The sequence below is a fragment of the Oreochromis aureus genome, linkage group 3 (genome assembly GCF_013358895.1).
Source record: "Oreochromis aureus strain Israel breed Guangdong linkage group 3, ZZ_aureus, whole genome shotgun sequence".
Lineage (NCBI taxonomy): Eukaryota > Metazoa > Chordata > Actinopteri > Cichliformes > Cichlidae > Oreochromis > Oreochromis aureus.
The window spans coordinates 25,515,055-25,534,246 of record NC_052944.1 but is presented as its reverse complement, the minus strand read 5'-3'; the positions used below and the strand labels follow the sequence as shown (position 1 = coordinate 25,534,246).

The window sequence follows — 19,192 nt, the reverse complement described above, 5'->3', positions numbered from 1 at the left end:
GGACTGAGATTGCCCACCCCTGCTTTAGACCCACACATACACACACGGGGGAACATGTACACAGAAAGGCCTGATGGATTTAAACCCAGTCCACTGCAAACTATCAAAAGAAAAGAATTTCAACCTTAACACGTACCACTTGAAGTTCTTATCGGTAAATTCTTTCTATATGTTGTTCCTAATGCGAGTGAATAATGCAGCTGTTAGCACAGCGGAGTTACAACACAGGACACATATTCAACAGGTCATTATCGATAGATAGATACTTTATTGATCCCACAAAGGAAATTGTTGTGCTAGAGCAGCATGACAAAAAGTGAAAATAGTAAAGTCTACAATAAACAACAAAGTGTGACAATAAAATATTAATAACATAAAAGTCCCAACGGTGCCTGGTATGGGGCCTCACACTAGAATAGAACAGCTCTTTATTGTCACTGTTACAAGAACATTGAGGGCAGTTTGGCATCTCTCCATGTGTGTGAAGGACACAATAGTGTAAGTACTTACACACACACAGACAAATTTACATTTAAACAAGATATGTACAAGTTATACATACACCTGCAAACATATGGATACACCTTTACATACATACACGCGCATACATATATACGTACATATATACATACATACACATATACATACATACACATACATGCCATCTGAGGAGCAGGTGCATTGAGAGGTGCAGTGTGATCAGTGATATTGCACATTGAGGTGGGGGTGGGGGGTGGGGGGGTGTTACTGTTGCAACTATAATAAATATAAATACAGTGGGACACCTACATTCAGAATGAGGGTGGAGGAGGTGTGCGCGCCCATTCTGATGTTCTGGGGTCTATCGCTCAAGAAATCCAGTATCCAGCTGCACAGTGAGCTGCTGAGTCCTAAGTTGCTTAGTTTTTTAAACCGGTTTGTGGGGTTGAACTGTACTGAAGGCAGAGCTGAAGTCCACAAACAGCATTCTCACATAGGTGTTACTAATGTCCAGATGTGTGAAGGTTGTGTGAAGAGCTGTTATTATGGCGTCCTCTGTCGACCTGTTTGCCCTGTTTGCAAACTGGTATGGATCGAGGTCTGCAGGGACGGCAGCTTTAATGTGTGACATGATGAGCTGTTCAAAACATTTGGCAATTATGGGTATTAAAGCAACTGGACGATAGTCATCCAAGCAGCTCACTGTGTTCTTTTAGGGCACTGGAACGATGGTGGCTGACTTAAAGCAGGATGGTACTACAGACTGTAGCAGTGAGAGGTTGAAGATGGTGGTGAAAACCTCTGCTAGTTGGTCTGCACATGCTTTAAGCACTCTTCAGGCTACACCGTCAGGACCAGCTGCTTTCCTCGCGTTGACTCTGCGCAGTGTGGCTCTGACCTGATGCTGCTCCAGCTGGATTGGGGCGTCGTCCCGCTCTGGGTGATGGTGTCCCTGTTTTGTTGGTCAAAGTGGGCGAAGAACTCGTTTAGGGTGTCAGGTAAGGTGATGTCTGGGGAGTTTGTTTGTGTGCGATTGTCTTTGTAGCCAGTGAGTGTCTTGATCCCCTGCCACATGTTTCTGGAGTTGTTTGTGTTAAAGTGCTCCTCAATGCACTGTTTATTTTGCACTTGGCTTCTTTTATGCCTTTAAGCAGAGACTGACGTGCCTCTTTGTAGACTTGTTGGTCTCCTGATTTGAAGGCGCTGTCACGTGCTCTTAGTAGGGCTCTCACCTCACTGTTGAGCCATGGCTTCTGGTTCAGGAACACTTTAACAGTCTTTGTTGTTGTTACACTCTCACTACAGAAGCTGATGTATGAGAGTACAGCAGATGTGTGGCCCTCCAAGTCTGATCCTTCTGCAAATACACTCCAATTCTTGTTATCAAAACAGTCTTGTAGGGCCGTGGTGGCTTCCGCGGTCCACACTCGTACTGTTTTTACAGATGGTTTTTGTCTTTGAATTAGAGGTTTATAAGCAGGGATCAGGGACAGAGAGAGATGATCAGAGAGTCCGAGATGAAGCAGGGGGGTGGCTTTGTAAGCATCTGGGATGTTGGATTAGACCTGGTCCAGTGTGTTGTTTTCCTTCGTCGGAAAGCTCACTATGAGACAGCGCAGGAATTTTTACATCCATCCATCCATCCATCCATTCGCTTCCGCTTATCCTTTCCAGGGTCGCGGGGGGCGCTGGAGCCTATCCCAGCTGTCATAGGGCGAGAGGCGGGGTACACCCTGGACAGGTCGCCAGTCTGTCGCAGGGCCAACACACAGGGACAGACAACCATTCACGCTCACATTCACACCTAGTAACAATTTGGATTATCCAATTAACCTATCCCCTCAAACTGCATGTCTTTGGACGGTGGGAGGAAGCCGGAGTACCCGGAGAGAACCCACGCAAACACGGGGAGAACATGCAAACTCCACACAGAAAGACCCCGGCCTGATGGTGGAATTGAACTCAGGACCTTCTTGCTGTGCGGCAACAGTGCTAACCACCGTGCCACCGTGCACAGTGTAAATTTTTACATTTACATTAAAAACAAAAAGTAAAAATAAAGTTTGTTAAAAACAGTAACAGTAAAACTGATATTGTGTAAGACAGAAATGCAAATGACATTAATAAATAATATGTTTGGGATTTTATGCCTGACTGGTGCGTTCACCTGTCACAGAATGAAGAGTTATTATACAGCTTTATAGAGAATGATAGGAATGATTTATTAAAGTGTCCTTTATGGCAGCATGATTGACTCAGTCTGAGGAGCTCTGGTGTCTCTGAAGTGTGGCTCCCAGCAGACAACAGCAAAACAGACGCACTTGTTACCACAGACTGGTAGAAAATCTCCTACATCTGTCTCCACACATTAAAGGATCTGAGCTTCATTAGAAACTAAGATCTCAGGTTATTCAAAGGATAACAGCCAACTGGCAACTCTGGATTATATGTTCATAAATGTAGAAATATGTAAATGTAAAGATGTAGAAATAAGTAAATAGTGGAATATTTGACTATAAAAAGTATTTATACAATGTAAAATCTGACAAACTGAAGTTGTTTACATGATATTCTGTTTTTATGTGTTGATGTTCAGTCTCACAGTTTAGTTTTTTGCACACCTGGTTGTTTCCAGTCACTCTGCTGGTAGAGTCTAAATATCAGTAAATTACCAGGTTTAATCTGTTTGTTTTTATTAAACTCTTTATTGTTGATTTTCAGTCAAATTGTCACTGGGATGAAAAAATGTGATTACTACTAACACGAGCAATAAAACCAGGACAGCTTCAATGATCATTTTATATTTCTATAAGTCTGATGATGTTATTTATTTTATTTTTTTTTTTGAACAGCTCCTCCTAAGCCCACTGTGACCCTGCAGCCATCCTGGACTCAGATATACAGCGGTGAGACAGTCACTGTCAGATGTGAGATTCAGGGAGGTGAAAGAGCTCAATGGATGTATGAATGGAGACGAGGCCAGAAAAACATACATGAAACATCCAGTGAATACACAATCAGTAGACTTACTGAGTCTCATGGTGGAGGATACAGCTGCCGGGGCAGAAGAAGCTCTTCCTGGACAGAGTGGAGTGACATCATCACATTGAGAGTAACAGGTGAGTTGGACACATTTCACACATTTTAACTTACACTGCACAATGTTTCATCAACTCAACCAAACACTTTGTCTTTCAACAGCACTGTGGATTTCTTTAGTTGTTTATTATCAAAAGTAGTTTAAATTATCTTTTAATATCATTATAAAGATATTTAATAATCACTCAGTGAAACATCTGAAAAATATTTTGTTAGTTTGATGAAGGATTTCAGTCCAAATGTAATAATCCCAGTCTGTCCCATCTTGACCTCATGGCTGCACATGTGGAGTTTATCACTGCAGATCAGTTACTTCCTTTGTTTTTATCATTTTTACATTAATTCCTCGACGTTTCAGGTTTGACTACAATATAACCTCATTTTATTAGAGACTGTTCTGCTACATTACAGGTTCCACTTAGATTCTTTCCTGTAATTATTGTTCATGGCATCAATTCATTTCTAATTTTTTTAACTAATGAAAAATAAAGGTGTTCATGAGTGTTATAATGTCTTTAATGATACTACAGCTAGAAGAACCTCCAGTGTAGAACAGATCCATTAGTGGATCAGTGGTTTAAGGTTCAGTTCATGGAAAATCAGTGAGAGCCACAAGAAGCTGTTTGTTATACAATAACTACAAGTGTGACACACTCCAATGTCCCAAATCAGCAACTGCACCAGTTTCACATGATGACCTCATCAGAACTTTTAGAAAATGTTTCTCACATGATAATTTCTTCCAGTCTTCTTAATCTGCTGTCAACTCATGAAAAATAATCTGTAATTTTAGAAATCTGAACAAAAGATGATACCTGTGCAAAGTAAAGACTCGTACATTTTACTAAAAATGTTGTGTTACAGTTTGAAATAGACTCTGTTTATGTTGTAAACAGCAGAGTTTTTGTTTTTCTTTGTTTCCTAACTGGATCTTTCTTATGTGAACAGTTCCCAGTAAGCCCACTGTGACCCTGCAGCCATCCTGGACTCAGATATACAGCGGTGAGACAGTCACTGTCAGATGTGAGATTCAGGGAGGTGAAGGAGCTCAGTGGACGTATGAATGGAGACCAGCCAAGTTAAACACACCTCCAACATCCAATGAATACAGAATCACAGTTACTCAGTCTGACAGTGGAGGATACAGCTGCCGGGGCAGAAGGGACTATGTTTTAACATACCTGAGTGAAACCATCACACTGACTGTATCATGTAAGTTGCAGATGTTTCATCCACATCATCTGTTTCATCAAAAGTAGCTGTTTTTGTAGCTGTTTGTTTTTGTGCTGTTCAGTAAAATATTGAATAGTTACTTCAGTTGTTTTTAGCATGTTATCTGTTTTTAAGTGAATCTTAGAGGTTTTAGTTAAAGAGTCTGCTCTCATGAGAAACACACACTGCATCTTTTTCACTTAATGAACTCTGAACTGCAGACGACAATATGGCCTCATTTTATTGGACGCTGGTCTGTGCTGGTATGTTATTAATTCAGATTAATGATATTAGTTATAAGACTCACACTCTACTGAAGGATTTTAATTTTATCACAGAAATGATCTGATAAATGTGGAGCTCATTCATGTCAGATTTTTTTGGCAAATGTAGAAAAATTAGTTTCCACAAATCTTTTGACTTGTTAGGATCTGCATAACTCAAAGACTCGGAAGTGTTTGTTTCCTTCTCGGGTCATCTTCTTGTAGCACTGTAGATGTCGCCCTTTTTAACTGAGTAGTCAGAATTAATCAAATCCACAGTAATCTGTCGTCTAAAGTCAGATAAAAATAAATATCTGTAACCTACTCTTGTTGGGTTCAGTTAGGATCGTAAGGAGACTGGCAGTGGTAACTCAACTTAGAGAAGAAAACCTCCACTCAAAATAAGACACTGACAACGACTTAAAGGAAACAAGTGATTTCAGTGTATTCCTCCTTCTTGGTGCATCAGTTTATGTTAAGTGGTATCAGGTCTGACCCCCCGCCCACCAAAACTAAGGTAGCAACAAAAAGTGTCCTGAGATCTCAGTAAAAACGTGAATCCTCAAATCGTTGCTCAAATCGTTGTATCCTACCACCCTCCAAGGAAACAGGTGGCCTTCAGATTGACGGCGTCCTTTGTAGACATGTCCAGTGGCATCCAGTCCTTAGATGGCACCGCTCGGTCCTTGCAGCAGATTTCTACCACATAAAACAACCAGCCTGCACACAAATGTGCAGAGCAATCACTTCTATTGTAAAATAGAGAGAGACTCGGCCCTCATCTCTCCTCCACTCGCACACTGAGCACCGGCTCCCCACAGGGCTGTGTGCTGAGCCCCCTCCTGTATTCTCTCTACACCCACGACTGCAGTCCGGCCCACAACAACACTCTCATCATCAAGTTTGCTGATGACACCACGGTAGTCGGACTCATCTCGAAGGGAGACGAGGCAGAGTACAGAGAGGAAGTCCTGAAGTTGGCAGCATGGTGTTCAGAAAACAACCTGGCACTGAACACCAAGAAAACCAAAGAGCTCATTGTTGACTTCAGGAGACACAGCACTGACTTGGCCCCCCTCTACATCAACGGGGAGTGTGTGGAGAGGGTCCACACCTTCCGGTTCCTTGGTGTCCTCATCTCTGCTGACATCTCCTGGACGGAAAACATCTCAGCGGTCATCAAGAAGGCCCAACAGCGGCTGCACTTCCTGAGAGTCCTCAGGAAGTACAAGCTGAACTCCAACCTGCTGCTGACCTTCTACCGCTCGTCCATTGAGAGCCTGCTAACCTACTGCATCACGGTATGGTGCGGCAGCTGCACCAAGGCAGATAGAGCGAGGCTTCAGAGTGTGGTCAAGACAGCACAAAAGATCATCGGCTGCCCTCTCCCTCCCTGATGGACATTTATTCCTCCCGCTGCCTCAGCAGAGCAGCAAACATCATCAAGGACAGCTCCCACCCTGGTTTCAACATGTTCAGCCTGCTTCCCTCAGGGAAGCGCTACAGGTGCATCAACACTAAAACCCACAGACTCAAAAACAGCTTCTTCCCCAAAGCGATAACCACCCTGAACTCACACATGCACCGATAACACAGCCCCCCACTTCCCACTTCCTCTATGGACCACCACTATTTATACCAATTCCATGTGCAATAACTGTATATACATAAACACTATTTATACCAATTCCATGTGCAATAACTCAACTGTACATACATAACACTATTTATTACATATTGTTTACGGTTTGTAAATTGTACATTTTATATATATATATACATCTTCTTCCCTATGTTAATACTGTTCATATGTATATAGCGCTGCAGAACTGTACCCCCAACATGTGTTTACACTGAGTAGGAGATGCTCTGTATGTCATTGTACAGCTGTATAATGACAATAAAGGCATTCTATTCTATTCTATTCTATTCTATAAAGCACATATTCTACCGACTAATTTTCCCCGTGTCCCATTTGTACAAGTTTAAAAAAGTAAAATCAAATTCCTCTAAGTGTCTTTACATATCACACATCTATACAGTTTTTACTGGCCAATAACAATATATCAACGACAAAAATGCATTTCAGTGCAAATCAAATGAACCATGAAAAGTGTCTCACATGGTGTGTTAGCTAAAACCTCACATGCAAGCGCATTAGCCCAGGGAGCACATGTGGGTACGCTAGCATACTTTTCACAGGGCTAACACAGCTAAGAAATCACGAACAGCTTCTACAATCACATTTCCAACAAAGCATCATATCCTGACTGATTTTATAAGTTAGAAACCGGACTGTGAATCACAATTCAATTTGCATAATTCGAGAGTCACTAGGATATTCTTCACCAGTGTTGGTCAAGTTACTTGAAAAAAGTAATCAGTAACTAATTACTGATTACTTCCCCAAAAAAGTAATCCCATTACTTTACTGATTACTTATTTTCAAAAGTAATTAATTACTTAGTTACTTAGTTACATGACAAAAGAATTTCCCTCGGGATAAATAAAGTTGTTCTTATTCTTATTCTTATACTTACTTAGTTACTTTTTAAAAACACATTTACAACCTGAATAGGTGATAAAGCGATAGATCTTTCAGCCCAATTCTACTTTTTCTGCATAATCCATCATACAAAATGTAATCAAATGGAAAAATCTCTTTTTAAAACTTGTTTTATTAGTTTTAATATTTTAACTTTATGCATCAAGCAAAAATTAAATTATATGCAACATTCTCTGACTGGAAGAAATTTGTTTAACATTTAAACCTATTTTCTGCACATTCCAGCACATAAAATAAAATATTTTTTTGTGTTTACACTCACTCTTTCAAATAGATGCAAGTAAAACACAGCAGAAAATAAATAAAGTCAAAGGCTAGTTGCTCTATTTTCACCTGTAAAGCAGGACTGGGGTAGGCGGAGGTTTGCCCTGGTGCAGGTGTGCCGCAGCGGTCAGTTGAAGACTCCGCGAGTTTCTCTGTCAGTTTCCCATTACAGTCGTAGCGCACTCGGTGCTTGCTTGGAAGTTAAGGGGGTTTTTTTCGCTGTAAAAAGAAGTTTTCTTCCCACGCACAAAGGACGCTCATGTTTTTGTCACTTTTTATGGAATCAAACTCAAAATAAGGTCAGTACTTCCACGCTTTAAACGCTGCACGCTCATACTCTCTCCGCACTTGATATATTATCCATTGTTGATCTGCAGACAGCTGTTGTCACAAACGTTGCACTCCCTTATGTCACTATCATGAGACATTGTCGCAAAAAACTCACGGTTTTAGTAACGGAGTAACGCAGCGTTCCTACGGGAAAGTAACAGTAATCTAATTACCGTTTTTGCAATGTAATCCCTTACATTACTCATTACTTGAAAAAAAGTAATCGGATTACAGTAACGCGTTACTGCCCATCTCTGTTCTTCACACAATACATTAACTCTGTAACTCAACACGTTACAGGATTGAAAGTTCCACAACAGCTTTGTGCATTTACAAAACAAACTCACTGCTCAAAACCACGTTTCATGGAGCTCTTTGACCCATTAAACACAGTGCAATATACAGAGAAGTTTACCTTGCTCCGCTCAGACGGATGCAGTGAAAAAAGTTATCATGAGCAGCGCTGTGGTGCATTCAAGGTACATGGGAAAACTCATCACTCAACTGAAAGTTAAAACTAAAATTAAAATAAAATAACCATGGGTTACAAAGACATTTATAGATAACTAGCACCAGAGTCTTTGTTCACACCAGCAGTTTATAACTAGCAGCCTCAAAATAACAGACCACAGACCAGGGTGAACTTTGAACTTGTTTGTGGGAAACAGAAGACATGGAAATATACAGTTTCCAGTTTACAATAATTTATGCATCCAAAAACCATAATAGAATAAATAAATAAAATTAAAACAATAATATAAATAAATATCTCTTTCTGTCCACTTCAGGTTAGTTTGAACTCTTATCTGTGTTAACTACAAGTTAACCTGTGTTAGCTCCTTTTGGGTTAAACAGATTTTTTTCAGCTGCTCTTCAAACTCTGATTAATATGAGTTGACTCAGTCCATTCACTAGACCTGCAGAGTGGCTGGCAGTGATGGGAATAACAGCGTTAGAAGTAATGGCGTTACTAACAGCCTTACTTTTAACTAATTACTATTTCTATCGTTACGCCGTTACCGTTACTAACAAGAAAGTGCGGCGCGATCGCATTACTATTTATCAACAAACAGATGGTTGAAGCTGTGTTCAGCTTACCGCTCCTTAAATCAGTTGCACGGAAGTAGCTGTAAGTAATCTGGGTGCTACAGCGTTTAGCAGCTGCGCGCTCCCGTGGACGGCAGTCACTTTTTGGCACAACACCTGGAGCTAAGGGTTCAAAACAATCGCATGAGTGCTGCTGTTTGACTGAGGAATAATAAAGTAGTCGTGGTAAGCCGATCACATGACCACTTCAAGATGACAAAGCAACAAGGTGATATATACCAGTTTTTAAATTGTGTTGATAGGCCACGTAAAACCAGAGTCATGATAAACAATATAAACGCTGCGTTTTTTCCTCAATAGTTTCGTCACGTTTAACGTCTAAGGACAGCGCTAGCAAGCACTCTCTGCTTATGACCAAATAAACCAAAATGTGTTGGTGGAAAAAATGTACCATGTAGACCAATCAAAAAAATCCCTGAGGTTACGGCTACCCTGAGGTACCCCCGAGCAAGGTACCGTCCCTACACACTGTTCCCCACGTGCCCAGTGGCTGCCCACTGCTTCACTGAGGGAATGGGTTAAATGCAGAGAGTTTCTCCACAGGGATCAATAAAGTTGTTATTATTAGGAACAGAAGATTTCAGTGGAAGTTCAGATCTCCTAGGCATGGATCACTATCGAGGTTCAACAGTCTCAGATTTCACTGCCAAGATCTGCACTCGGCTAATAAACCTGGCCTGTTGTGCAACACAAACACTGGAGTCTTATTCCAGCATTCCTAACAGCTCAGCTGGAAATCACATCCAAACTGCTCCCTGTAATGTTCACTGTGCTTATTATTGTGGTCTAAAGACATCTGTGCGACAGGAAATGTCAGCTTCCGCAGCAAAAGAATATAAAACAACCATACTAGGTCTCATCTTAGCTATCAGAGGCTTCAACATCAGATTTAGTAAAGAACACAAGCACATAGCATGCTAACTGACACCAAAGAAAACCAACTGTGACTCACCAAATCCTCATTCAAACTCCATCAAACAGATTTTATCAACAAGGACTAAAGTTGGACACCATCACTGTCAAAGACTGGAAATAAAAATCTGTTCACAACTTGCTCTGTTGTTGAATCTCTTCCCCTCACTCAGGTTTCTCCGGCTCGCTGTGGTTACACTGATTGGCTGTCACTGGTAGATTTAAGAAAGGAACAAAAACAAAAGTACAAATAGCGTTAATTATAACTGCTCACACTCATTTAGGAGCAATTCTCAAATGTTCAAAATACAATCAGATCATGTTAACCTGGGTTACTTTCTCATTACTGATCAATAAACTCAGTCATGCTACAAAATAATTCTAGTAAATGAACTATTCATGTATGTAATTAATTGTAAATACACATAAAAAATATAGCAAAGTTTGCTATAGTTTCACCATTAAAGTTTCATAATATTTGATGATTGAATTATTTCCATCAAGTTCTTTAAATTGTTCTGATTCAGTCATTTACTGTTATTTTCTTATTCTAAACTGAACTGCAGCAAAACCAAAGGCTGAACTGAGAGCTGATAGGACAGCTGTTCCAGTAGGGGGCAGTGTGACCCTGAACTGCTCTTTGACCCCATCATCATCATCATCATCACCATCATCTGGATGGAAATACTACTGGTACAGAGATGGGAAATCTTTTCAACCTGTTACAAATGAACAAATCAGTGTCTCAGAGGGAGGACTCTACAGCTGCAGAGGAGGAAGAGGAGAACCAGTTTACTACACAGAGGACAGTGAGTCAGTCAGGACTGACACAACTGGTGAGTTTAAATGTAACTTCCTACAAAGCACTACATCTGATGGAAATTGAATTTTTTGTCTTTCATGTGTTTTTATTGTACTTTCTTGAACATTAACAGTGTCAAACAGGCCTGTTGTGACTCTGTATCCAAACTGGTCTGAGATATACAGAGGAGAGACGATCACTGTCAGATGTGAGATCCATGGAGGAGACACTGAGTGGGATTATGAGTGGGAAACAAACAGCACCATAAAAGCTCCAAATCAAAATGAATACAGGATTAGATCTGCTTCATCATCCAACAGTGGAAACTATCGCTGTAAGGGCAGAATGAAAAGTTCACAGCATAAAACAACAGAGTGGAGTGATTCAGTCACACTGACAGTTTCTGACAGTAAGTCATATTTGCTTTAAGCTGTTTGAACACTTTGTAAAATGTGTTTCTGTTCATATAGACTGAGATTATTATTCTTTGTATAAACTGAGCTCACTGTTCAGAGACTGTACTACATGTTCACTGAGAGAAAATCTTTGTTGAACAGATAAACCCCGTCCTGTCCTCACTGTGTCTCCATCATGGCTGAGTCCTGGAGCCTCAGTAACTCTGAACTGTCAGGTTGAACATCCGTCTGCAGGATGGAGCTTCTACTGGTATAAAGCTGTTCCTGATCTATCAGAGAAATCCTCCAGTTATGAGCTGCTACCTGATGGCAGTGGGACTGCACAGGACTCCTACATCATTCATGGACAGACACACACAGCAGGATATGTGTGCAGAGCTGGAAGAGGAGACCCAGAGTATCACACTGATCACAGTCAACCAAAGTTTGTCTGGTCTGCAGGTCAGTTTGTTTCTCTCTAATAAATTGTGTCATCACTTTAAGTCACCATTATTTTTCTTGCAGCAACATACTGACATTGAAATCTGATGTCCAGTTACAATTAAAATGCATTAAATTATTATATTTAAGTTTCCTCAAGGTGGATTAAATTGAATCTCATCCTTTCTCAAACACTTCTGTTGTTATTCAAATTCCTCCTTGTTTGTTTCTCACCGAGTTAAACAAGGATGAATTTTGTCTCCGGCTCTTTTTAATCTCCATGTTGATGATTCGAAAGTCTGTAAATCTGGCAGGAATAATGTGAAGCACATTATGTACACAGATGATCTCGTGGTCTTTAGTCCTCATGTTGTTGTGCTTTTGCTGTGGAGAATGATATCAGACATGATGCCTGTAAAAGTGCTGTCGTGATTTGTAGAAGCAAAGAGAACAAACATTAAAGATCTCCTGATGTTAAACTGTCTGATAATGATCTGACTGTTTTTAATAAGGTCACAAATGTCAGACATCTTATTACATGACAGATGATGAAGATATTTGCTTGTGCAACAACAAACATGCACACTGTGGACAAACTGTAGGAAAGCAGGTTTACAGAAACTTCTAATGTAGCTTCTAATGATGCTGTGAGATTATTACTGAGAGACCCAGATGTTTCAGTGAAATCTTTCCAGCTGCAGGAGTTACATTTAAATCTGTATTAATAAATCTCATTCATAGATTTATTTGCAGTTATGGTGGGTTTAGCAAGAACTAGTTTTTTTCACTGTGTTATTTTGAATCCTAACATCTGTGAGCTTTGTCTCTTCACTGCATGTTGTTTCCAGATGTTCATTCAGCAGCGTCTCTCACAGTGAGTCCTGACAGAGTGCAACACTTCACCTCTGACTCTGTCTCACTGACCTGTGAGGGAAACTTCACTGAGTGGAGAGTGAGGAAGTTCTCTGAGGACGGCCGACTCTCTGACTGTAGGAGAATAACTGGATCCACATGTAGCATCATCACATCAAAGTCAGATACTGCAGTGTACTGGTGTGAGTCTGGATCAGGAGAGTTCAGCAGTGCAGTCAACATCACTGTACAGAGTATGTTATTATACATTTACTTCTTGGATCTGAATGATTTAGACGTCACATGAACATTTACATTTATTTATTTATGTTTTTTTTGAAAGAAAACACTCAAATGTCAACATCTCTGTTGGCAAAGTGTTATTTGTAATGATCATCATGTATAAAGGTGCAGGTGTATCAAAAATTATGCTGTGTTTGAGTTCAGAGCCAGTCAGGGACTTCAGAGCAGCAAACCTTCTTTATTTTACTTGCACTGTGCACAGCTCCACACTTCACTACTACAGTAAAAATAGTATTAATAGTGATTACATATCTGTAATTTGTTCTTGTTATTATGTATCATAACCTTTTACATTTTAATGAAAAGAAAACAGAAGTGTTTGGACTTAGTGGTCCCTGTGAGTCCTCCTCTGTTCATTTGGGATCCCTGGAAGTTTATTTTAAACTTGTTATTACTGACTTTGGTTTTAAGTTGGAGAGGGATTTTAAATTGGACAGCCAAATTAGAGCAGTGCTGAAGTCCAGTTTTTTATCATTTAAAGCAAAATCTTTTCTTTCTGGGCAGCGATTTGAAACAGTGATCAATGCTTTTATTTCTTCACATCTGGACTACTGTAACTCACTTTATGTGGGGGTCATTTATTCTTTGCTCTCACGTCTGCAGCTGGTTCAAAATACTGCTGCACAACTGTTAACACGAGCTCATTAAAGAGAGCATATAACCCCTGTGCTCTGTTCTTTGGCTTTTGACCTCAGTGATTTCTCCTTTAATTCAGTTAGTTATTAACAAACTAATTAATTGTTTTACCTTTTTCTTTTATTTGGCTTTTATTTATATCTTACGTAATTTTATTATTTAGTTCTAATGTACACTGCCTTGCATCAGCTGTGGTTGTTTTAAAGTCCTTTATAAATAAAGATGATGATGATGATGATGATCACCTTTTTCTAAAAGTGTGCACCAGCTGATGTGACTGAAACAATTGTGTGTGATTGTTTCACAGATGATGGTAATGGTCCTATCCTGGTGAGTCCTGTTCATCCTGTGACTGAGGGAGCTTCTGTTAGTCTGAGCTGCAGTTTGAAAACACAAAAATACTTTCCAATGTGTTTTCTATCACAATGACAAACTTATTCAAAATGATCCCGAGGGAGCTGAAGATCTCTGCAGTGTCAAAGTCTGATGAAGGTTTCTACAAGTGTCAGTACTCAGGAAGAGAGTCAGCACAGAGCTGGATGTCAGTTAAAGGTGAGCAGGATCAAAACATTTCATGGATTTTTGTAAATGAGTTTCATGACTAAGAAATAACATCATATTGTCTCTTTTAATGTTTGAAGCCACCTGAGTCTATTTTGTGAGAACTGTCATAACATTATGTTTTGTAATGTCAAATAAACATTAATATAATATTAATATTGTATTATATTGTTTACATAATAAACAATATAATATTCACTACAAACTTCTAATTGTACAAACAAAACAATTGAATACTGTTACGGGTCCGAAATTGAGGACGAGAGTAAAACAATGATGGTCCAGAAGAGGTCGGTCAAACAATTGATTTTAATGAATACACGCAGCGTGGGGAGATGTAAACTGCAAAACATCAGTTGTAAACCCCCGTCCAAAAATACACTTCAGATTGCTTTTATAACATCAGGGTATTATAACGCCCCCTCTTGCGTTTACAAGCTCATAATTTGCATCTCAAGAACATTATTTGCCTCTTCTACAGACAATAATCAATTTTAAGAGATAAATGCAGAGACAGAAGTTCCCCTTTCTGGCATCCTCTTCCAAATATGATCTCAGGCCTTTGAGGTCCCCATGGACTTGTCCTCCTTCCGTCACCTGTTGCTAGGCAAACTCAAATGCAACAAGAAGCTGAATACATTCAGGCCTTTGCTCAGCTACTATTTTACTGTAACAATATACTCAGCATATAAGCTTTTAAGATTATAGATTTAACTCAACGATTTAAAGTGGTTATAACTGCACCTGTAATAAACATGTTAATATGTGATTATGATAACCCCTGTAATACAAATTATAACATAATGCCAGCAACTTCAATAAATGCTTGGATGAAATGATAATTAATGCAATAATAAAGATGGTGGTTATGTGAAATAATCCCTGTAATTCTACAATACATAGAAACTACGATACTGTTCCCTTAAAAGGAAATAAACACACAGTGAGCTGCCTTGGCAGAGGTTTGTGCTCTCAGACTTCTTGTTATTGTTTGTTGTTACAGTAACTGTGTCAGGAGCTGACAGCTCTTCATCTCCTGTGTGGTTGATTGTTGGACTGGTTTGTGGAGTCTCTCTCATTATTATTCTCCTGCTCTTGTTGTATCGCTGCAGACAGTCCAAGTGTAAGAGCCTCTTCTTTTCATGCTGTATTAGAGAGTTTATTTACTACATACACTTTAATTATTCACACATATACATGTATCCTGATCTCATGACACTAAATATCAGTGGAACAATTTATACATGACAAACATGTGTAATAACATTTGTCTCTTTCACAGATTCCTGCTTCACCAGGTTGGTAAAATACTTTTTATTATTATTTTAAACAAACATCAGTTACTTTTGGGTTTATTGTGTTTATTTCCTGTTTTAGGTCGATTCAGTCTGAGAGTCACAGTCCGGGCTCCTCCACAAATCATGGAGTCAACCAGGATGAAACTCATGAATACAACTCTCTTCATCCTGGTCAGCACTTAAAGCATTTAAATAATATTATCATTATTAATGTGGACTTTTTATTCAGTCTTCATTAACACAAACAGTTCTTAGGTTCAGTTTGTGCTCAGCAGTTAATTTCATTTAAAAATCAAAATCCAGTTGGACAAACAGCCGAGTGACACATGCACATGAAATCAGAAATAAACAGGATTTTACAAACCTGATTGTATCTTTGACTCGACTGAAGAATCAGAAATCCTTTTGTTCTATATCATATAAACACAAACAATAATAGTAATATTAGTGTTACATTATAGTCCTCGTTTTGAATTTGACAGAATTAATGATCTCTATGAATCAGTCAAGCAAATGGAAGAATCAGCAAATGGTATCTGATTTTTTTTATTTGTAGCCTTCAGTTTATCCAAAATACTGCAGTGAGAGAACTGACAGGGACTCTGTTTATCGACCCTCCGTCCTTCTCTTAAATAATCAGACCCCATCTTATCTTATTCAGCTTATAGTACAGTAACACCTCATTAGAGCACTTTACTCTCAGAGTGCAGGTTTACTTGTTTTTCCTAGAGTATTTAAAAGTAGAATGAGAGGTAGAGCCTTCATTTTTCAGGCCCCTCTTCAGTGGAACCAGCTCCCAGTTTGGATTCGGAAGACAGACACCCTCTCTCTGTACTTTTAAGATTAGGCTTAAAACCTTCTATCCATCTTCTTCCACTTATCTGGGGCTGGGTTGCAACAGCAGCAGCCTAAGCAGAGAAGCCCAGACCTCCCTCTCCCCAGCCACCTCCTGCACCTTGTCCGGGGGAACACCCAGGTGTTCCCAGGCCAGCCGAGCGATATGATCTCTCCAGCGTGTCCTGGGTCTGCCCCCACCACACTCTCAGCTGGGTCCCTTCCGGGGGGTTGGGGGCCCTCGGACCTCAGGTCTCTGGGCCGGGGCTCAGGCCACTCTGGTGTGACTGGCTGATGATGGAGCTCGTGGGCACGTCACTGCAGCCCCCTGTGGCTTCTGTGCCGTGGCTGCTGGGTGACCCCACGTCTGGGGCTCTCCTCAGCTCTTTCCAGGAGGGTGGCACGGTTGCCCCTCCGATAGTCCTCCTTAGGCTCTCGTGCTCTGGAGGCCTCTGGATGTCTGGGGCCTGGATCTCCTCCATGCCTACTTCATGCCCTGGGGGACGGGACTATTGCTCCCCACACCCTTTAGCAGATCGTTACATGGAGAAACCTTTTGAATACAAGTGCGCTCACGCACACAGGTGTACACAGGTGTACACAGGTGTTCACAGACACAAACTATATCTCTCTTGGCCACCACCTCAAAGCACATTGTGCGCTGTCGGTCTTGCGTGGTGCACAATAACATTCAATATTTAGTATTTACTGATACTTACAATTATCTGCAATAGTGATGAGTTTATTGTGTTGCTCTCTTTTTGCTTGTTTTTTTTTTCTTTCAACAGGTGATCCAGTTGATTTCTTTGCTGTCCCTCTTTCCCTTCCTTCCTTCCTTCCTTCCTTCCTTCCTTCCTTCCTTCCTTCCTTCCTTCCTTCCTTATCCCCAAGTCATGTCTGTCCCATCTGTAATAACTTAAAATAAAATAATATAAATAAATAAATGAATGAGAATGATAAAGGTCAAGTGGATCAATATGCCAAAGCCAAGATCATCCACTTGGTAAAATAAATCCGTTGGGCATCTTTCTTGACCTTCAGACAATGATTTTAATTGCTAAAGTACCAAACAGGACAGACAAAAAAAACCCCAAAACCAAACAAAAAAATAACCAATATAAAGTGCCTTGAGATGACTGTTGTCATTTGGCATAAAAATAAAACTGAATTGCACTGAAATAACATAGAATTTCATGTTCTGTGTGACGGGTTTATAATCTTCTAACTAAATATGCACATTTCAGGAGCAGATGACCCCAGAGATGTCACATACTCTCTTATTGAACTTAAAACCCTTGGAAAGAAGAGTGAGTTTTCAAAAAGCTGATGTAGAAACATTTTATCAATGGTTATAAAACTTTTTGTTATTTTCTTATGAGGATTAATCTGACCATCTTCACAGGGAAGCATCATAAACCAGAGCAGAGTGCTGTTTACTCTGAGGTGAAGACGGGAGCTGCAGGTACAGTCACAACAGTCTCATTCAGTGTTTGTACTGAAATGAGTCTTTTCATTATGTTGCAGGTAATTATAGGTCAACATGGAGTTTAGTTATTCCCTCACCAAGCTTAGCTGCTACATACTACCACTACACATCAGCAGAGTTGAATCTTAAACACATCGAGGGTCACTCAGAGTTTTGTCTAACTTTGTCTCTTTGGTTCAGTGGAGCCAATCAGCCCAGTACAGTGAGGCAATCTTTCATTCAGATAAACTACATTTAACCTCCTAGGACCTGGCGTCCACATATGTGGACATCACATTTTGGGTTATTTAGACTAAAATACTCAGTTTTGCCCTACATGGGCCTGATATCCACTTACGAGGACATGATACTGCTACTGTTCTATCAAAATTTTAAATGAATATCTTTATATGTGGCTCTTATTTTTCTTAAAAACAAAAATAAGGTTAAAAAAATCTGGTAATTCTTTGTTTTTACATTCATCGGGCCCCAATATGCCCAAATATCAAAGAGAAATTCAAATATGCATGTCATGGACGAGTTTGGGTCTTAGGAGGTTAATAAAGTTCAATAATTCATTACAATATTTACATTTTGTCATCCACAAATTGCACTTTATTGTACATTTATATACTTTCTTCAGGAATTTATTATTAGCTCATTCACATATAAACTTTTTCTCTTTAGCACTCTGTGTTTATCAGTCACAATACACTCAATATTACATAATTTTAATCATACATGGTGAAGTCAGAGATTCTCACATCTCTCTGTCTTTTAAAATCTTAAACTACCTCCTTAGGACCTCACTCCTGCTCTCAGAGAGAGTAGGGGTCAGAGTTCATGTTGCTGTCTGTGCACACAGAAACTGGTCACACACAGATTCTGCCCCAGACCACAGATCACAAAGCACAAACTGAAACGATTAAAAACACATAACCTGGGGTGTCACTGGCAACAATTTTTATTTCTTTAAATGTATTTTAATGTTTACTTTTTAAACGAGGTTCAGATCCTCGGGCTTATCTCCATCTAAGAATGAAATAAAGGACTTAGTGTAACATCCACCTCCTTATGGTTAGTGTTACACAGAGTGGTAATTATACCTATATGTGATTTTGCTCATAGTTAATCATTCAGAATTCTATTCCAATATAATAAAGTATAAAGCTAATCAGCATAAAGGATGAGGATATAAAGTTTAGACTTATACAGGATATTGATCTTGTTCCTTCAGTGGGCTGGTTTCAGTCATTATGCAAATGTACTGTTTATAAGGTTTGGGGAAACCTGCAGTCAGCTGAGACTGAAGAAGTCACTTGGATGAGTGACGAAATGTTTCTCCCACAAAACGCTACGTCCAGATGAACAG

At 39.7% G+C, this 19,192-nt stretch overlaps 2 protein-coding genes across 2 annotated transcripts in view; both read left to right on the top strand.

Moving 5' to 3' along the window:
- The window catches only part of LOC116311487 (basement membrane-specific heparan sulfate proteoglycan core protein-like), a 681,374-nt gene that overhangs the window by 374,369 nt on the left and 287,813 nt on the right, over positions 1–19,192 (top strand). The gene's annotated exons all lie outside the window — the stretch shown is intronic.
- Positions 1–19,192, top strand: part of LOC120439050 (immunoglobulin superfamily member 1-like) — a 265,608-nt gene that overhangs the window by 189,024 nt on the left and 57,392 nt on the right. Inside the window, exon 6 of the mRNA XM_039609733.1 lies at positions 3,333–3,599. Coding sequence (XP_039465667.1) covers positions 3,333–3,599 — 267 coding nt within the window. The remainder of the gene's footprint in view (positions 1–3,332; positions 3,600–19,192) is intronic.